Consider the following 22,317-nt stretch of genomic DNA (forward strand, 5'->3'; position numbering starts at 1 on the left):
TCCTGGCATAAAGCCGGTTTGGTCCGGGTGGACAACTGAAAGTATCACCTTATTAAGTCTCAAAGCTAGAATTTTTGTGAGAATTATGTAATCCACATTTAGTAGTGAAATAGGACGATATGATCCACACTCCAGAGGATCCTTCCCCCACTTTTTAAGAACAATAATATTGGCATCATAAAAGGATTCAGGCAGGGTACCACTTTGCATTGCCTCTGAGAAAGTCTCTAAAAGGTGTTGCATCAAGCCCCTTTGATATCTCAGGGTATGTGCACACGATGCAGAAATGAAGCAGAAAATTTCTGCATCATTTCTGCATCTCCCTGGCAGAAAAAACGCATGCAGATTGTGCATGCGTTTTTCCTGCAGAATACATGCGGATTCACATGCGTTTCCGCATGTGGATTGACAAGCGCATTCCAGGCGATTTTAGCATCACCTGGAAAGTGCTTGACAACTAGGTCACACTATATAAATCCATGCAACCGGCATGGATTTATATAGTGCGACCCGAGAGAGTGTATATACTTACCTCCGATGGCCCGCGCTGTCCTGCTCAATCCATTCTCCCTCGCCGGCAACTTTGAATTGAAAGACCTGCCGACATCAGCGTCACGTGACCCGTCACATGACTCTGACGTCAGCGCAGGTCCTACAACTCACTGCAAGTGCCGGGAACCAAGAAGGAGCGGTGCGCGGGCCGACAGAAGGTAAGAATACATTTATTTTTTATTTTATTCTTTTTTTACAGCTTTTTTAATGGTACCTGGGTGTGAATGAGACTCTCCTCTCCTCCACATCCGGGTACCATCCGCACATTAGAACGCGCCAATTACGCAAGTACAGATGCAGTCTTGCGGAATTGGCGCGTTCTAATGCAAGTCAATGGCGGCGAAAACGCCGCGTTTCCGCAAAATTAATTGACATGCTGCGGATTTTTGAGCGCAGCGTTTACGCTGCGGAAAAATCCGCATCATGGGCACAGCACATGCGGATTTCAATTGGGGAACATTGCTGCCCTTCTACCATGCGTTTTTAATGCGTTTCCGCGGCGTTTCCGCAACTGCAAAAAGGCCGCGGAAACGCATTAAATACGCATCGTGTGAACTCAGCCTCAGGTAGAGTTCTAGTGGTAGGCCATCAGGGCCCGAAGCTTTACCCAAAGCCATATCTGCCAGGGCTGCATTTATTTCCTCTAAAGTGATATCTGCATCCAAAAGGGATTGTTGTGTGTTACTCAATTTGGGAAAATCAAGATCTGCCAAATAGGAGAGACATTCTAGTTTATTATGGGCACTTTGGGATTTATATAAAGATTCATAAAAATTATGAAAACCATTTAGAATTTCTTCTGCCGCAGTGACTATCTGGCTCCCTGGTGTTCGAATCCTGAGTATAGCACTCGAGTCATTATGTTTGCGGACCATAAAGGCCAACAATTTATTTGATTGGTTCCCCAATTCAAAATATGATTGTCTAGTGAAAAATAATTTACGTTTAGATTTAGTGTCAACGTTTTGTGTATATAATCTATATGAGTGTAGCCAGTTTACTCTATTCTCATCAGATGGGTCAGAAACACAAGACTGTTCAGCTTCTTTTAACCTATTTTCAAACTCGGCATCAGCCTGTGCAGTCGATTTCTTGATGTAAGAAATGGCAGAGGAGAGGCATCCTCTAAGGTGTGCCTTCATTGTATCCCAAAAAATCTCAGTATTCCTTGATAGTGGATGCACCTCCATGAAACAGTCTATTTGATCTGGTATTCTATCATCAGGACCAATTAACTTTAACCAAAAGCGATTAAGTTTCCATGTGGGTCTATCTTGTACCTGGTCAAATTTAAGTGTCAGTATCACCGGGCTATGGTCTGAAATCCCTCTCACCCCATGTTCAATATTATGTACCCACATTGCAGTATTACTAGAACTGAAAATATAGTCTAACCGTGATAACGTAGACTTGGTTGAGGAGTGACATGTGTATTCTTTAGTTCCTGGGTGATGTAATCTCCACAGATCTATCCAACCAATACTCTCTATATAAGTTGAAAACACACCATTTGTTTTTGTGTTGATACAAGCACAGCCATAGGTTTTATGTTTTCCGTTGACAGAGCTATATAAAAGGGCTTTTTTTGTAGGACAAGCCATTTTGTGGTAGATACAATTTTTGATCACTCTTTAATACACTATTTTAGAGTCCTTTATGGACTTCATTTGTTTTTTATGTTTTTTTGTTGTGGTTGTTAATCATTCACTATTCTGTATAACTGACATATTATTACTATTATGCCAATCAAAAAAAAAAAAACACACACACACACACCATATATTAAAAAGGGTAGTGAAATAATATTAAAATAATCTGCTAAACCTATGTCAGGTTTAGCAGATTATGTACATGACTGACTGACACAGGAGGCTCCCTATTACCTGTTTCTAATGGGTGTGGCTGAAACACCTGAACACATTTAGGTGGGGTGACCCCATAATTTTTGTCTATAAAGTGTACATGAAATGTTATACAGAAAAAAAAACATAAAAACATCACAGGTTCACGTCATCCACGGGCATCACACTTACTCTTGGATCAATGATAAGGTAGGTTTTAATGTTCATTTCTTTCAGGTAGGGGTCTCTGAGTTCTCCATGTCCATCTTCCACACTGTAGGCTTCATTCAAGTGCCTTAATGTTGCTTCTGTGATGTGAACTCGACTGAGTAATATGAAAAAAAAGATAAAAAATGTCAAGTATTTCATGCATTAAAAAATAAAAAAGGAAAAATAGTTTTAAAAGGATTTTACCACCGTATTATGATGGCATAACACTTACTTACCAGAGAAGATCTGACTTCCAGACCCTTCACTGATCATAAAATCATGCCAAATCCTAGTGCTGTACCATCACTTTAAAGATTGGGAAAACCCATTGCAAAATAAATATACTACTCAGCCACAAAAAGTGAAGTTCTCACAACTAGAAATAAAAAGGTACGGCTGAACAAAGGCATGGAGGCAAAAAGAAAAGTGTTCTTACCTTAAAGGATATGAACACCTTTGACATAGATTGACCAGATTCGCTAATGTCACAAATTATAATTAGCCTGTCAAGGTTTCATGATTGCCAGGCCACAAAGCGGCAGTACAGAGAAAAACACACATGACAGTGCGGCCGGGACAAGGTGACTAGTCCAAGAGGCACATCCCCACAGGGCGAGACATGTCAGCCTATCTGAGTGGATGGGGAGAGGCTGGTCCCTTGGACTAATCACCTTGTCCCCTGCCGCGCTGTCTAGTGTGTTTTTCACCATAACGCAGCGGTGGTTCAGAGTAAAACAGATGTTTGCAGTGCAGGATCCAGCCTCGGGGTCATGCTGCCTGTGGTTAGAGCAGAATCGGACACTTTCCCTTTAAAGCCAGAATGCTGCTGTAAACAGAGCCTAATCTAAATCCCAACCTTCCTTCTAACGTACATCTTACAATACTTCCACAGACTGATATTCTGTGAATATGGCTCACACATCATATATACAGCGCTCACATATCATATATACAGCGCTCACATATCGTATATACAGCGCTCATACATCATTAAAATTCAGTCCAAGGTGCTGACACTGCAATCTGCATCTGGTGACGCAAGTTAGGTGGTGTCCTGTGTAACCTAGAGTCTAGAGGGGCTGCACAAACAAGCCGAAGGGAAACCAACACTACTGGATACTCCGCATCACCTCTGGGGGGCCCATCCACATACTCTGTCGAGCAGAACATACTCATCAGTGGTGCATGGGGATTCGACACTCGACTGAATATGACAGGACACAGCAAGATTAGTCATGATTTAGGACCATGGGAACAACATTAGGTTATGGGCTGAATGTATCAATGCAATATTCCAAAGTGCAAAGTGAGATTATTTCCAGTTATACTTTCCTTACGCAAATATCGAAGTTTGCCAACCCATCTTTACAAGAGGTTCACTGATTTCAGAAAATCCCTGTCAGCACCGATGTCACATCAATGGCACTGCAGCGGATCAGGGAGCTCAAAGGCTCATGCCATCCACTCAGGCCGTGCCACTACGCTCAGTTAGTAGTTGACATCAGCGCTGAAGACAATTACAAACACTGGTAGAAGCAGTGGAAACTGTGTGCGGAACCCCAGGAGGGTAAGTAAGGCCACGGTCCCTCTATCAGTATTTGGTCAGTAGTCGGTCAGTATATTTTTCCGAAGTGGGAGCCAAAACCAGGAGTGGGTGATAAATGCAGAATTGGTGACTTGTTTCTATTATCCATTTTCTCTGATTGTTCCTCACCTCGTTTTGGCTCCCACTCCTGAGAAAAAATACTGAATGAATACTGACTAAATACTGATAGTGGGGCAGCTAAAAAACCACTTTAGTGTTCTTGGATAAACCTGCTCACTGAATGCAAAATTGTGCTAAATTCTTATTTCCCATCCTGCTTTAGCTTGTTCCATGTAAATGTGGATTTTAATTCTAAAGTAGAAAGTGCTGATCAGAGTCTTACCCCGGCAAGCCTGCAGATTCCATGCGATTGGCTAATGACACATCATGTGACCAAACGTCAAACTGCCATTTTCGAAGTCCAATGACCCCACAGAGAACATTGCCAGAATGCACGCCGACCCGCATGTTGATATCCGCTCCTGTGGCCTCTCTCACCTGTCTGTAGAGATATATACCGTATTACATGCTAACGTCATTCGTATTATATCTGCAGAGAGTAAAATATAAATTACTGCTGGGAACAAAGAGTTTGCAGATAGATCTGGATCTCTATAAAAATGTTAAGAAGTTAATAAGTAACAGAATGTTAGACCACTGTAGATATAGCCTCATGAGGTGGAGCAGTCACATGCGCCTCCATAACACTTCAGAAGTGCCACAGGCTGATCGCCTCCATGCCACGCCGCATTGATGCAGTAACTGATGCAAAAGGAGCCCTGACCAAGTATTGAGTGAATTTACTGAGCATACATTTCAGCAGGCCAATACTTCGTATTTTACAAACATTTTTCAAGCTGGTGTTATAAAGTATTCTAATTTACTGAGATAATGACTTTTGTGTTTTCATTGGCTGCAAGCCATAATCATCAACATTAACAGAAATAAACACTTGAAATAGATCACTGTTTGTAATGACTCTATATAATATATGAGTTTGGCTGTGTGCCCACGATGCGTTTTTCAAGCGTTTTTGCTGCGGAATTTTCCGCAGCGTAAACGCTTGGGAAACGCATGGTAAGCCTTCTGCCATGGTCCCCTATGCAATTCCGCACTTTCAATGCCCATGCTGCGGATTTTTCCGTAGCGTTTATGCTGCGCTCAAAAATCCGCAGCATGTCCATTAATTTTGCGGAAGCGCTGCGTTTTCGCCGCCATTGACTTGCATTAGAACGCGCCAATTCCGCAAGACTGCATCTGTACTTGCGTAATTGGCGCGTTCTAATGTGCGGATGGTACCCGGGTGTAGAGGAGAGGAGAGTCTCCTCCACACCCAGGTACCATAAAAAAAAGAATAAAATAAAAAAATAAAGATTATATTCACCTTCCGACGGCCCCCGGTCTCCTTCCCTGTGCTTACGTAAAATAACCTGGCACTCAATTGACATTGGAGTTATTATTTATGAAAGAATTTTTAATAATAAATTGCAGTACAACATGCAGACGTTTCGGTCACAAGGACCTTCATCGGTGTACTACAAAAGTGAAGAAAACAAAAATAAGTATCACATGGACAAGTATAAATACAGAATATCTAGTACAATATAATCAAAAAGTCATGTAAACATGATACAGAGTATACAACATGGGGAAAGGATGGGAAAGAGGACTAGGACAACAAAAGGAAAGGATGGGATGAAATGAGAGGAGGGAACCTACCAAGTTTATTATGTTATCATGGAGTAAAAACAAGAGGTGGAAAATACCTGTGGGATGCAGAGTCCAAGTGCAGCCGTATGGGGAGAGGAACACGGCGTCCACCATTCTGCATCCCACAGGTATTTTCCACCTCTTGTTTTTACTCCATGAGTACTTGTGGCATTGTCCCTCTACTCACAATTCTTTTCGTCCACAGTACTCTGTGCCATACCCGGCCACAGCCTTACTGCTTCCAACATAATAAACTTGGTAGGTTCCCTCCTCTCATTTCATCCCATCCTTTCCTTTTGTCGTCCTAGTCCTCTTTCCCATCCTTTCCCCATGTTGTATACTCTGTATCATGTTTATGTGGCACCCCAGGGGTCTGGTTTCCACAGTAACAACAATGTTATGTCTGAGAGCAGGTGGGAGGTCTCTTGGTCAGGAATCCTATGCATGCCACACCTCCTGCCCAGTCCTGGGAGGGGAAGAACTTCCCCTATATAAACCTGGGGCTGAGGCAGGGTTAGAGAGTTGAGAGGGAGAGTTCAGCCAGGAGGGCTGACAGGGAGCTGTGGCTCCGGCTGGGCCCAGCTCCTGGGCCATGCCAGAAGTAGAGAGAAGAAGAGGAGCAGCTTAGGAAAGAAAGATCAGGAGCTCAGTGGGAGCAGTGCTAAAAGGAATCAGGGGCTGGCAGCTGAAGAGCTCACCCTGATTGAAGAGTTACCACCGGACCCGGAGTCCGAGGCTGTGGGGATTAACCCAGACCCAGCAGCAGAAACCGCCCGGCAGGGGATTTCAGGTCCTCTGGCCAAGAAACCCGAAGGCACGGTCACACGCGTGGGACCAGCACCGCCGTCGTGGAGCGGAAGCCACTAGAAGGCCCCGAGTCACCGGCCATACGGGTGAGCACCACACGGTACACTCAGGGACGTGGGCTACCTTTACCCGCCTCTAGCAAGGAAGCCAGAAGAGTACAATTAGTTGGGGAGGCCTACAACTCCGCCTGGCCAAGGGGGATCCCATCTGCTCAAGGACTGACCAGGCCCCGACCGCTAGCCAGTACTCCGGGAGGGTCTATCTTTGTCACCAGTAAAGACCCTGAACTACACCGCATCGTCTCTGAGTGGTTCCTACTACCCCCATCATCCACGTCGGCTGCCCTGAGGCCATACCCCTCCCGTTGGGGGTTATACCATCCACGCTGCACCATCCTTCCACCGGCCTCAGCGGTCTGCCCTGCAGCGGCAGCTCCATAGCTGCATTCAACGGGTGGCGTAGTCGTCCTACATCTACTGCTAATATACCGCCACTTAGTCTGACTCCCTGGGCACGGACCGGGTCATCGCCACGAGACTACTACCCCTATCCGATCCGGCTCCGGGTAGGCTCCCGCGTGCGCAACGCTGCGCGACTCAGGCCCAGGGGCGCGTTATTTACATGACTTTTTGATTATATTGTACTAGATATTCTGTATTTATACTTGTCCATGTGATACTTATTTTTCTTTTCTTCACTTTTGTAGTACACCGATGAAGGTCCTTGTGACCGAAACGTCTGCATGTTGTACTGCAATTTATTATTAAAAATTCTTTCATAAATAATAACTCCAATGTCAATTGAGTGCCAGGTTATTTTACGTTTACACTACGGGCTTGCAACCCTACCTGAGCACCTCTACCACCCCAGGAGTGCGGTAATTTACATATTTGTTTCCTTCCCTGTGCTTGTCAGCAGACTGAAGGACCTGCGGTGACGTCACAGTCATGTGACGGCAGGTCTTTCAGTGCAGTGTCCCGCGATCAGCTGGCAGCCAGGAAGGAGCGCAGCAACACACGCCGGGTCGTCGGAAGGTAAGTATCAAGGTTTATTTTTATATTTTTAACCATTCTAAAGGTCACACTATATAAATCCATGCCGGTTGCATGGATTTATATAGTGTGACCAAGTTGTCAAGCACTTTCAAAGTGATGCTAAAATCGCTTTGAAAGCGCTTGTCAATCCGCATGCGGAAACGCATGTGAATCCGCATGTATTACGCAGGAAAAACGCATGTACAATCCCCGCATGTCCCTGGCAGGAAAAACGCATGTACAAGCCGCATGTGTTTTTTCTGCCAGGGAGATTCCGAAATGCTGCAGAAATGTTCTGCTTCATTTCTGCATCGTGGGCACATAGCCTTTCACCTCTTGGATTGAAGAACTGAAATAAATTAACTTTTTGATGATATTCTAATTTAGTGAGAAGCACTTGTATGTGCTCCACTCTGGCTTATAGTTACTCACTTTATAGCATCACACATGTCCAGTCCCATTTTGACACAATTCTTTGCATTGTTAGGTAGAGACACCGGCAGACCAGATACGCAGTAATAGCAGTCCCCTAAAATCTTAATCCTCATGCATTCATTTTCCTGGAGAAACAGAAAATATAGATGTAAAAACAATACAATACAGTCCTATCCTTACAGGGGCTGTCCCATAAACAAGATCCATCACTCGTACAGAGGATAGGTGATATATGATCACTGGTGTCCCCACCATTGGGGCACCCTCCAAACCCATGAAGGGGGAAACCTAAAGTCCACATTGTGAATGAAGCCTTACAGAGCATGTATGACAACTACTCCATTAAGTGTATATAGGAATTATTTGGAGCAGTGGTCGCACATGCTCAGTAAGTGTATATAGGAATTATTTGGAGCAGTGGTCGCACATGCTCAGTAAGTGTATATAGGAATTATTTGGAGCAGTGGTTGCACATGCTCAGTAAGTGTGTATATAGGAATTATTTGGAGCAGTGGTTGCACATGCTCAGTAAGTGTATATAGGAATTATTTGGAGCAGTGGTTGCACATGCTCAGTAATGCTTTACTCACAATGTGGACTTTGGACCTGCCTGATTCTTGGGATCAGTTCAACTATAAACAAATACAATGAGCAGGAAACTCTATAACAAATTCCTTTTTTGCACAATAAATTATATTAATGTTTTTATACAATGTTTAAAAGAAAAATACAATGTAAAAAAAACTAGAATAAAAGAACTGACTGAATGACTTGCTTGCGTTGTCATGGAAAGAGGAGATGTCACTGTTCCAGCAGCAGCAGGAACACTGGGCCACATGACTAGCTGCAGCGGTCACGTAACTGGAGCAGTGCATCATCAGAAAAACACGCGATGATGCACATCTCAAGTCAACTTACCGCTGTAGCCAATCACAGGCCGCAGTGGTCATGCTGCTGTTGGAACTGTGGCGACTCTTCTTCCCGTGTCAGCACAGGCCACAGAGTGCCCTACACTGCATCAAGGTGGATGCCGCTAGGCAAGGAACAATTACTTTGTTCTTAGTCCTGGGAGACATTTCTCTTTGCCCAGTAACAATGTTTAGGTGTCATCAGAAACTAAAATCACATCCATCTGTATATGTTTCATGTATTGGATGGTAGTCCTGTTATTTTTTTACTTTCCATAGTGGGGCCACACTGAACACAAACCTTCCGTCCTCTGTTTCTCATATAGACAGTACAAAGGAGTCTTTGTGTTCTATGGCAGCAGAAACGCTTGGGAGTCAATTGACAAATAGTTTATCACGGTTCCCAGTATAATCCCTGGAGTATAATCCCTACCCAATGAGTGACAAAATAGATGGACCATCTATCAATAGGAGGTGGATTCAAATCATTCAAAACAATAGGGGGTGGATGTGTTGTACCCTGCCGCAGCCACTATCAGAAGATGGAGCAGCTCTGCAATCGAGCAGTTCTGGCCGGCAGCCGCCAACAATGAGAGCAGCTGATCGGCGGGGGTGTCGGACCCTGACCGATCAGACTTGGATGACCTATCTAGAGGATAGGTCAGCAATGAAAAAGTAGTGGACAACCTCTTGAATTCATATGTGCTCTCCTGTTTGTTTTTTCCCACCTTGTGGACTGAGTCTAGGGATTCCAGATGTTTTCAGCCGATTCATCAATTGCCACTTTTTAAAAAGTCTCAAAATTTGCAGCAACTCTACTCCAGCCTCCTCGGAGTGATTTTCTGCACTTAAATAAAAAATTGCATGTTTTTGAAACATTTTGAAAAAAAATTGTGACTTTTTGCTCAAAAGGTTGCAAAAATGATGTGACAGAAAAAATTTTTTTTTGGACTTTATGACAAATTTATGAACCACATGCATCATTTTGATAAATTTTGTGCAATAAATCTCACTGAATACCACAAGACAAAAACAGAAAAGGGACTAAGAAACAAACAAAACACAACTGATGAATCAGGGCCATCGATTTCTGCATGAAAACAGAAAATAATAATGGCTTACAATTTTGCTATGAACAAACCAAAAACGCAATTACTATAATGATCAATGGTTCATGTAAAAGTGTCCAAATTATCAGATCCATCGAAAATAAATTTTCTAACCTACTGCAACATTTTTCTGATCCTATCATGAGTCTTACGAAATCACGATGGTAAAAATATGGGAATACCACGGAGAAGTGCAGGGTTTTATTTGCCACAATGGGAAAAGAATGTATTTGTGACTGAAGCTTACACTAATCTCTGTAGACAACGAGCAGTTCTTATCTGGAGGTGAGCAGTGGGTTGTAGGACAATACCAGCAGAGACAATAAGGTTGAGGTCCCACGGTATTTGGTGCGTTGATTTCTGCTGTGTATTTTAGTGTGGAAAAGACGCAGAGAATTTACAGTTCTAACCAGAACGAATAACATTTATATAAATCTCATGTGCTACTTTTTTAAGCTGCAGAAATTCACATATAGTGTGTTGTTTGTGAAATCTGCGGCATGACAATTTCTCGTGCGGCAAATATGCATTTTTTGTGGATTTTTCCCATAGAATTAAATAGGGAAAACGCACATGACTTTGTAAATTAATTTTTTCAGAGCTAAAGTAACTCCGCAAACTGGAACGCGATATATATATGGAAGTATCATTTTGTTTTTATGTTTTTTTTTATGGATAACAGAGCAGGGCACATTATACCAGAATGGGGCACTGTATACCAGGATGGGGCACAGCATACCAGGATGGGGCACAGCATACAAGGATGGGGGCACAGCATACAAGGATGGGGGCACAGCATACAAGGATGGGGGCACAGCATACAAGGATGGGGGCACAGCATACAAGGAAATGGACCAGTATGGGGGCACAGTATACCAGGATGAGGCAGATTATACCAGGATAGGGAACAGTATACCAGGATGGGGGCGCAGTATACCAGGATGGGGCACAGTATACCAGGATGGGGGCACAGCATACCAGGATGGGGGCACAGCATACAAGGGTGGGGGCACAGAATACAAGGATGGGGGCACAGAATACAAGGATGGGGGCACAGCATAACAGGAAATGGATCAGTATGGGGGCACAGTATACCAGGATGAGGCAGATTATACCAGGATAAGGAACAGTATATCAGGATGGGGGCGCAGTATACCAGGATGGGGGCACAGTATACCAGGAAATGGACCAGGATGGGGGCACAGTATACCAGGATGGGGCACAGTATACCAGGAAATGGTTCACAATGGGGCATAGTATACCAGGAAATGGACCAGGATGGGGCACAGTACATCAGGAAATGGACCAGGATGGGGCACAGTACACCAGGAAATGGACCAGGACGGGGGCACAGTGTACCAGGAAATGGACCCAGATGGGGCAGATTACACCCTGACGGGGCACAGTATACCAGGAAATGGACCAGGATGGGGCACAGTATACCAGGATGAGGCAGATTATATCAGGATAGGGAACAGTATACCAGGATGGGGGCGCAGTTTATCAGGATGGGGGCACAGTATAACAGGAAATGTACCAGGATGGGGCACAGTATACCAGGAAATGGTTCACGATGGGGCACAGTATACCAGGAAATGGTCCACGATGGGGCACAGTACACCAGGAAATGGACCAGGATGGGGGCACAGTGTACCAGGAAATGGACCAGGATGGGGCAGATTATACCAGGATGGGGCACAGTATACCAGGAAATGGACCAGGAAGGGGCACAGTATACCAGGATGAGGCAGATTATACCAGGATAGGGAACAGTATACCAGGATGGGGGCGCAGTATACCAGGATGGCGGCACAGTATACCAGGAAATGGACCAGGATGGGGCACAGTATACCTGGAAATGGTCCAGGATGGGGCACAGTATACCAGGAAATGGACTAGGATGGGGCACAGTACAGCAGTAAATGGACGAGGATGGGGGCACAGTGTACCAGGATGAGGCTGATTATACCAGGATAGGGAACAGTATACCAGGATGAAGGTGCAGTATACCAGAATGGGGGCACAGTATACCACGACATGGACCAGGATGGGGGCACAGTATACCAGGATGGGGCACAGTATACCAGGAAATGGTTCACGATGGGGCACAGTATACCAGGAAATGGACCAGGATGGGCATAGTATACCAGAATGGGGCACAGTATACCATGAAATGGACCAGGATGGGGGCACAGTATACCTGGATGGGGCACAGTATACCAGGATGGGGCACAGTATACCAGGATGGGGCACAGTATAGCAGGAAAAGGACCACGATGGGGCACAGTATACCAAGATGGGGCACAATATGCCAGGATAGGATACAGTATACCAGGAAATGAACCATGCAATAATAAGAAAATCCGAGCAGAATAATATGTAGGTTTGTCAGAAAATATTCAGTATACCTTGTATTTTATTCATTGCAATCTCTGGAATTTGTATGCATGAGTCCAGTGGGTGGTCTTAGTCCATGATTGATAGCTACATGTGTATGCACAGTCATAAAGAGAAGTGGAACCGCCCACTGGACTCATTCATGCAAACACCAGGGATTTCAATCAATAAAATGCAAGTTTTATTAGAACTTTACGTATAAAGAGATGTATATCTGATCAGCTCCTTCTTAACTTGTGCTCATAGTATACATTAGGAGAGCCTAATCTTAGTAATCTTAGTGTATGTAAACTTTTGACTTTGCAGTAAGTAATAAAAATGCTTTAAAACATTCTCTCTCTCTCATTATTCTTGCATTTGGCAAATATTAAAAATTATGGTAATCCTAATTGACCTAAAATGGGAAAGGTTTATTCTGATTTCATGTCAGATATTGAGAAAAACATGCATATGTTTCTTTTTATATAGTGTATGTAAACTTCTGGTTTCAACTGTATATAGACGTAGAAGAATTGGGAGGGGGTTTTGCTGGGAATTTAATCAGATTCCAGGCTTCCCATGCAGCCGGTCTTAAATGCTGCTGACCAACTAGCACAATAGGCTTTGGTTGGAAAAACTGTCCAAGGTAAAAATCTGGACCTTGCAGCCTAAAGCAACCAGAGCTCAGCTTTTATTTATGATCTTTCTCTGTAAAATGAATTGCATCCTCACCTTCGCGATCTGGTCAAACTTTCCAAACAGCTCGTTCAGCATGACAACAAGTTCCTTAGGGGAGCAGTCACTAGCGAGTCGTGTGAAGCCCACAATATCCGCATATAGAATACTGCAGGGGGCGGGGAAAAAAAAAGAAATTAGTCACCAACCATAACGATTCTATTTTATAATGCAAGAAATATGGATGATAAAGAGACTTTGTCATTCCGCTCACCTGACGTTTTGGTGCCGCTTTACATATAAGCTATGGAAGTTTTTGTCTGGTTGGCGGTTGTCATTCGTTTCCTTTAGTCTGTCCTGAATTGCCAACTTCATCTCCATTGATATATAGACGGGTAGGACGGACAACAGAAGGCTCTCCTGGTAGGGGTGCCAGTTATGGAAGTTACATTGAGTAATACTCAACTGATAAGAAATACTGAGAGAGAATGGTGAAAGGAGCGAAAGAGGAAAAAGGGAGTGAAGAATAGAAAAGAAGAATGGGAAAGTGTTAGAGAAGGATAGGATAGAGTCATTTCTATAGTACATGTCCATATGTAAAATGTAACAGGATGACAGTTACGTATATTTACTGGGTTCTTTCTAATAACCTTCCCATAAATTAATATCAGTGGATTTCATTGATTGCAATAAGACTTCGACTGTCTGAAAACGAGGAACCCTTATATTGGACTTTAACCCCGTATTGCTCTGGGAGAGCCACTGTCCTCTATCTTGGACTAGTCTTCATCTCATCAGATGGTACATCTTTTTGGAGATGGCAAGGGAAATAGCCATCAGCTAGTTATATGGTAATTAATAGTCCTGCTATTAGGTTGTGACTACATGCCACGTGGCCAAAGACGGCAGTATGGAGATGCCACACAGTAACATGGATGTGAACGTTGTGGGGTAGCCACAGGGACCGCATGCAAGTCTTATGGAATCCAAAGCTTCTGGATGTATTGTGACTTATTTTTTGTGTGGTTGGACCAACTTGCAGGTTATCTTATGTTGCAATGTAGCATCACCCTACTGCAATCTATGGCTACGTGACATGGCGTAATTAAAGCTGCCAAGTAACCATAATCTAATTTTGCAGCTTTGAAAGTGATAAAAAAAGGAGTTGTGGATGAAAGATTAGCACAGCGCACAGGAGCTGCCTTAGCCATTATAATAATCATTTTTATTTCTATAGCGCCAACATATTCCGCAGCACTTTACATTTTAGAGGGGACTTGTACAGAGAATAAAAGACATTACAGAATAACAAATCACATAAATCGAGAGAGAGCCCTGCTGCTCGCAAGCTTACAATCTACAAGGTTCACAGTAAATCAGGTGAAGGCTTTTTCTCATGACATTTATTCCTCTTAGCTCCGCCATATACTGTACAATCATGCTCAGCCTTTTCAACAAGGAAAGGGAAATATTCAGTAAATAAATCCAGACATTCAACATGCACAATCCTTCTTTCTTCAGAAAACGACCGTTAGGTGAGAGTCGTGTGTATGGGAATGATTGAATCGCTATGAAATGTAAACCAAGTGTGCGGCTCTCATATTCTGTTCGTGTCTAGTGACTCCATGACCCAAATTGGCTCCTTTTAACAAATATTTCTGAAAGAAGCGCGTAACATTTCAGGAAGCTATTGGAACGGAAAAAAATGGAACTGAAAAAGTTATGAATTATCAACTGATTTGTTTCTGTGACCAATTACATCCCATTATACGCTAGTACACAAGCAAAAGTACAATTTTTTTACCCAGAATTTTACTTAAACCCATGCTTCCATCCAATCACCCCATTCATAAGTGGCTAGTTGTTAAAAATGGACAAAACATGCATGTGTCTAGCTGAGTGATTCTTGCCACCTTCACTGCAAAGCTACAGGCAATCATCATTACATGAAGAAAGCGCATAAAAATAGACAAATGCATAAAAGTATACATGGTCCCACATATGCAGGTGTGTCTTCCACCATCGATAAGTGTTTTCCTGGCAGCTACCGTATACAGAATGTCTCATTGACGTAAGTGGTAAAGTTAGTTCCGTTTTCCTACATTGCTATGAGCTCCTTCAGGTCATGCCGTCACAGTTAGTTTCCAAATTACATTGTGCCCTGAAGAAACTTGAAGAAGTTGATGAAAAGGAGCAAAAAGTGATACTACCAGAATAATCTAGGGTAGGGATGTCAAACTCAAACACGCAGAGCGCCAAAATGAAAAACTTGGACAAAGTCGGGGGCCAACAGCATAATGGGCCCCATAATGTAGCATAATGGACCCCACAAAGTCATCCATACAGAATAATTGGACCCACATAGTCCTCCATACAGTATAGTGGCCCCACATAATCCTCCATACAGAATAATGGGCCCCACATAGTCCTCCATACAGTATAATGGGCCCCACATAGTGCTCCACATTATATGATGGGTCCCATATAGTGCTCCATACAATGTAATGGGCCACACATAGTCCTCCATACAGAATAATGGGCCACACATAGTCCTCCATACAGAATAATGGGCCCCACATAGTCCTCCATACAGAATAATGGGCCCCACACAGTCCTCCATACAGAATAATGGGCCCCACATAGTCCTCCATACAGAATAATGGGCCCCACATAGTCCTCCATACAGAATAATGGGCCCCACATAGTCCTCCATACAGTATAATGGGCCCCACATAGTCCTCCATACAGTATAATGGGCCCCACATAGTCCTCCATACAGTATAATGGGCCCCACATAGTCCTTCATACAGAATACTGGGCCCCACATAGTCCTCCATACAGAATACTGGGCCCCACATAGTCCTCCATACAGAATACTGGGCCCCACATAGTCCTCCATACAGAATACTGGGCCCCACATAATCCTCCATACAGAATACTGGGCCCCACATAGTCCTCCATACAGAATACTGGGCCCAACATAGTCCTCCATACAGAATACTGGGCCCCACATAGTCCTCCATACAGAATACTGGGCCCCACATAGTCCTCCATACAGAATACTGGGCCCCACATAGTCCTCCATACAGAATAATGGGCCCCACATAGTCCTCCATACAGAATAATGGGCCCCACATAGTCCTCCATACAGAATAATGGGCCCCACATAGTCCTCCATACAGAATAATGGCCCCACATAGTCCTCCATACAGAATAATGGGCCCCACATAGTCCTCCATACAGAATAATGGGCCCCACATAGTCCTCCATACAGAATAATGGGCCCCACATAGTCCTCCATACAGAATAATGGGCCCCACATAGTTCTCCATACAGAATAATGGGCCCCACATAGTCCTCCATACAGAATAATGGGCCCCACATAGTCCTCCATACAGAATAATGGGCCCCACATAGTCCTCCATACAGAATAATGGGCCCCACATAGTCCTCCATACAGAATAATGGGCCCCACATAGTCCTCCATACAGAATAATGGGCCCCACATAGTCCTCCATACAGAATAATGGGCCCCACATAGTCCTCCATACAGAATAATGGGCCCCACATAGTCCTCCATACAGAATAATGGGCCCCACATAGTCCTCCATACAGAATAATGGGCCCCACATAGTCCTCCATACAGAATAATGGGCCCCACATAGTCCTCCATACAGAATAATGGGCCCCACATAGTCCTCCATACAGAATAATGGGCCCCACATAGTCCTCCATACAGAATAATGGGCCCCACATAGTTCTCCATACAGAATAATGGGCCCCACATAGTCCTTCATACAGAATAATGGGCCCCACATAGTCCTCCATACAGAATAATGGGCCCCACATAGTCCTCCATACAGAATAATGGGCCCCACATAGTCCTCCATACAGAATAATGGGCCCCACATAGTCCTCCATACAGAATAATGGGCCCCACATAGTCCTCCATACAGAATAATGGGCCCCACATAGTCCTCCATACAGAATAATGGGCCCCACATAGTCCTCCATACAGAATAATGGGCCCCACATAGTCCTCCATACAGAATAATGGGCCCCACATAGTCCTCCATACAGAATAATGGGCCCCACATAGTTCTCCATACAGAATAATGGGCCCCACATAGTCCTCCATACAGAATAATGGGCCCCACATAGTCCTCCATACAGTATAATGGGCCCCACATAGTCCTCCATACAGTATAATAGGCCCCACATAGTCCTCCATACAGTATAATGGGCCCCACATAGTGCTCCATACAGAAAAATTGGCCCCACATGGTTCTCCATACAGTATAATGGGCCCCACATAGTCCTCCATACAGTATAATGGGCCCCATATAGTGCTCCACATTATATAATGGGTCCCATATAGTGCTCCATACAATGTAATGGGCCACACATAGTTCTCCATACAGTATAATGGGCCCCACATAGTCCTCCTTACAGTATAATGGGCCCCACATAGTCCTCCATACAGAATAATGGGCCCCACATAGTCTTCCATACAGAATACTGGGCCCCACATAGTCCTCCATACAAAATAATGGGCCCCACATAGTCCTCCATACAGTATAATGGGCCCCACATGGTTCTCCATACAGTATAATGGGCCCCACATAGTCCTCCATACAGTATAATGGGCTCCACATAGTCCTCCTTACAGTATAATGGGCCCCACATAGTCCTCCATACAGTATAATGGGCCCCACATAGTCCTCCATACAGAATAATGGCCCCACATAGTCCTCCATACAGAATAATGAGCTCCACATAGTCCTCCATACAGAATAATGGGCCCCACATAGTCCTCCATACAGAATAATAGCCTCACATAGTCCTTCATACAGAATAATGGGACTCACATAGGGGTAATGGTTCTGGTGTCGCGGGCCAAATAAAACCACCCTGATGGCCAAATTTGGCCCACAGCCTGGAGTTTGTCATGTATGGTCTAAGGTAAGCAATTCTCCATATAAATGATGTCTTTTGTCCATTGACCTACACCCTATATCCAACACCGCAGTAAATCTTTATAGCTTTGATGCTGAAATGTGCAAGTTCTTTACAAGTTTTTAGTGAACATTTTTATGAAATAATAATCATTTTAATACTAGATATTGGTGATTTCTCACCTGCTGCCTCTTTTGCATTTCCAGCTTCATCTTTACCCGGATGCATTTCGCTGTGTAGTTGTACAGGTCCCTGGAGGCGTCCTGCATGTGGTATTTGTGAAATGCTCCTATAAGGTTCCCACAGAGGAATATAATGGTATTTGCAATAAGCTGGAAACAAAAAAAAATAAGTCATCAGCTACTAAACTACATAAAAAATAAATAATAAGAATGAAGAAAATCTGTATTCAATATAAGATCTGCAATGTGAAATTAAGGAGGAATCAGTTTATAGGGAGTGTATCTGGAACAACTGCGCTGTTTAACACAATTTGAGCAAATCTTTGGCATCACCAGTGCTGGACCTTTACACAGAAGACAGTCTTCAGGTCTTAAGTATAGCTGTTTTTGAAGGGGTGTCCTGAGTAAATAAGTGGTGTAGTTAAAAGCAATTTATCAGGGCAATTTTACTAATTAACTATGACTGTAGATGTCTTAATACAACAATAAGAATGATACCGGTCTTGTAGTAATCCAATGTGCCAGTGCTGAGAAGTCGAGCTTTAAAAGACCCATGCAAATTAGCTTAGAAATGTAATGGGGGTGTGGCAAAGTACTCAATGCATTGAACCCCCCCCCCCCCCGCTTCCCCAATGCACTTCCAGGCTAATTTTCATGTGGGATTAAGGCTCGATTTCTCAGCACTGCCACCTTGGCTTCCTACAGGACAAGTATCACTCTATTGTTGTACTATGACCTATCAATCAGATTGTTATACCACTAATTTGGAAAGAAAATAAACTTAAAAAAGCATCCAGCCAAGTAGGACAGCAACATTTATGTGCTACAAAAAAATTGTAATACTCTTCTTCTAATACTACACCACCACATTCCCTCCACCCTCAATAAAAGGGCAGGAACAATCCTCACAACCTCTATAGGCAATGAGCAAGCAAACACTCAAGACAGGCAGCAAAAAGTTAAAAAGTATGTTTAGACCCCCATACATATTACACTAAAACTAAAAGACAGCTGAACCCGGCTATATCGATGGGTTTGGCTGACGGTCTAATGTGAATGGGGGCACCAGTTGACTGATGGTCGGGAGAGATGTCGATCAAACATGTCCAATTTCAGAATGCCAATAGCATTGTTCACCCAGAGATAAGCCGCCCACCATTGTGTCAGTCAGCAGCTTTCTCATAGAGAGCACAGGAGCGCTCAACTCCCTGGCACTTTGATTGACAGCCTGTTCTGCAACGAGTGTGAAGTATGTGTTTGCAGAGCTGGCTGTCAATCAATGTGCCAGTTACGGATTACAACACACTGACTGTGTAGTGAGCGGCTACTAACTGTTGCCTGCACAGCCCCAATCACAGGAAGTTAGGTGCAGGGAGAATAGAACTTAATTTTCTCCTGTAGTCACTGCTCCAGTAGGGAAGGATTCAAATGCCATTTACCTGTAGATTACCCCTATATGTGCAGATAAATAGCATATTTTTAGGTTACAGGTTCCCTTTAAAGGGATATGTTCGTCACGGTATACCATTTTTATTTATGTATAGGTTTTAGAAGGCCATGGGGGTATTTACCGTAATCATTGGAATTATTCAATTTTTGGGTTCTGTATGATGGTATTATTTGTTCACATTATGATCTACATGAGCTCTGTATAGCAATATTGTTTTCATATTTAGAGATTACTTTCAGAATATAGTATTCACAAAAAACATTCTATTTCAAACCTAGTCATTTACCGAGTGATGCTGAATTAGAGAAGACATAAACCACTAAGTTAATTAACTTTTTAATTTCTGATGTTTTCACTACTGTTTTCTTAAACTGGAAAATGCTTTTTGGTTTTGACCTATTTATAAAAAGCCCAAGGTGCAGCAGAATATCTCCCTGACCTGTGCTGTCACCTGGCAGCACTGTCCTATATCCTAAACATAGGGCAACATCAGCATGGAGGTCATATGTGGTCTGTGTTTCCATGGGTTTTCCCAGTGTTCAACAGCTTGATCCCAGCTAAACAAAAAGCCACTCATAGGCTAAATGTTTATCCAAGATGGAATGGAGATTGTGAGTCCTAATAGGACAGGGGCCATTGTGAACTTCGTGGGAGGAGACTAGCTGCTGTGATCTCTCCCATTCACAGCACACAGAAAAGGATCCCAGGTGCAGAATGGAGGATATTATACAGCAATACAAAGCTGTGTAGATGTGAATCCAGCTTTGGGGTAAGGTAATGACATTAAAAAGCTCAGGAGGATCTTTCTGTGTCTCCCTCTGCCCGTTTTCTCACTCTGCTCCTCACTTCTCCTCCATCCATACGGAATACTAGTTTGTGTAGCTGATATCTCAGCGAGCTGGTAGTCTCTCTTGACTTGAGTAACAGCTGGGTTTTTTCCCCAAAATGACAAATTCAAGAGGCAGGAAGGAGGAGAAGAAGTGGCTCATAAGTGGGAAAAGGAAGCAGGATTCTCTGCTAAGATATATTATAACATTTCTTATAGTCACCTGTAATATTGGATTTAAGCAAAGTTTGTTGAAAGTACAGTTCTGTTTCATCTCTTGGTACAAGTTATACTAGCGAAGCCGCATCCAAATTTCTAAAAACACCACTAATATAGGGACAAAAGATTTTTTTTTTCTTTCCATTTTAATTCCAGTTTGTGTTGTATTTCAATTTCCAGGGTTTGACACAACATAAATATAATTTAGCTGCAAAGGGAACTATTCGTCATGTTGCAAAGTGTAACGGGACCGGGAGGTGGAACCTCTGAGCTGCAATACAAAGGGGAAGTCCTTGTAAGGAAGCGGGTGACTCCCAGGGAAGGCAAGCAGGTAGTCACAGCAAGTGACGGGGACAGTCTCTGGGTAAGCAGGCAGGTGGTCACGGCAAGTGACGGGGACAGTCTCTGGGTAGACAGGCAGGTGGTCACGGCAAGTGACGGGGACAGTCTCTGGGTAGACAGGCAGGTGGTCACGGCAAGTGGCGGGGACAGTCTCCGGGTAGACAGGCAGGAGGTCACAGCAAGTGACGGCAGGATCTCCAGGCAGGCTGGCAGAAAGCAAGCAGGTGCTCCCAGGAGAGCGGGCAGACAGACGAGGCGGATAACTGACAGGTAACTGGCGGGCGCTCCCAGATGAGCGGGCTGACGGAGACAGCAGGTAACAGGCAGGTAACTGGTGGACGCTCCCAGGTGAGAGGTCTGACAGACGAGGCAGGTGACAGGCAGGTAACTGATGGACGCTCCCAGGTGAGCGGTCTGACAGACAAGGCAGGTAACAGGCAGGTAACTGGTGGACGCTCCCAGGTGAGCGGACAGATAGCCAAGGCAGGTAACAGGCAGGTAACTGGCGGATAACAGGCTGGCAGGCAGGACGAGAAGTCAGGCTAGCAGCGGGACCTGAGGGCTGAAGCACAGGAAGACACAGTGCAAACAACTTTGCTCGGGCACCTCCATTTTGGAGGAGGTGCCTTATATATGGGAGATCCTCCGGCAATTGGCCGGGGACTCCTTAGGACGGCGCGCGCGCCCCTTTAAGAGAGAGGGAGCGAGCGTGCGCTGCCAGCAGCGCGGGAGGAAGAAGCCGAGCACGGAGCAGAGAGGTGAGGGGAACGGCGTCTCTGCCTAGCAGGGGGCAGAGATGCCGATGCTACAGTACCCCCCCCCTTTAGGCCCCCCTTTCTTAGGCCAGAGAGAAACTTATCAAGGATGAGCGGGGCATGGATGCTCTCCCGGGGCTCACATGTTCTCTCCTCAGGACCAAACCCCTTCCAATCCACTAGAAAAAATGTCTTTCCTCTTACCCTCTTGATGGCCAGAATGGTCTCTACCTCAAACTCGTCTTCAGCGGAGACCGGAGCAGGAGGTGTACCTGTAGACTTGGAAAAAGAGTTAAGTACCACGGGTTTGAGGAGAGATACATGGAAGGAGTTGGGGATCCGCAA

The 22,317-nt window shown here is 44.2% G+C and overlaps 1 protein-coding gene across 6 annotated transcripts in view; it reads right to left on the reverse strand.

The window, feature by feature from the left end:
* ADCY7 (adenylate cyclase 7) overlaps positions 1-22,317 on the reverse strand; it is a 228,466-nt gene that overhangs the window by 62,663 nt on the left and 143,486 nt on the right. For all 6 annotated transcript variants that reach the window (XM_073659363.1, XM_073659367.1, XM_073659366.1 and 3 more), the window contains exons 5-10: positions 18,381-18,530; positions 13,517-13,662; positions 13,300-13,411; positions 8,172-8,299; positions 4,532-4,690; positions 2,586-2,718 (exon numbers count right to left, since the gene is read on the reverse strand). In XM_073659363.1, coding sequence (XP_073515464.1) covers positions 2,586-2,718; positions 4,532-4,690; positions 8,172-8,299; positions 13,300-13,411; positions 13,517-13,662; positions 18,381-18,530 — 828 coding nt within the window. The remainder of the gene's footprint in view (positions 1-2,585; positions 2,719-4,531; positions 4,691-8,171; positions 8,300-13,299; positions 13,412-13,516; positions 13,663-18,380; positions 18,531-22,317) is intronic.

This window comes from Phyllobates terribilis, unplaced genomic scaffold, assembly GCF_046119375.1.
Source record: "Phyllobates terribilis strain yellow unplaced genomic scaffold, ASM4611937v1 Scaffold_13__5_contigs__length_258822181, whole genome shotgun sequence".
In the NCBI taxonomy this organism is placed as follows: Eukaryota; Metazoa; Chordata; class Amphibia; order Anura; family Dendrobatidae; genus Phyllobates; species Phyllobates terribilis.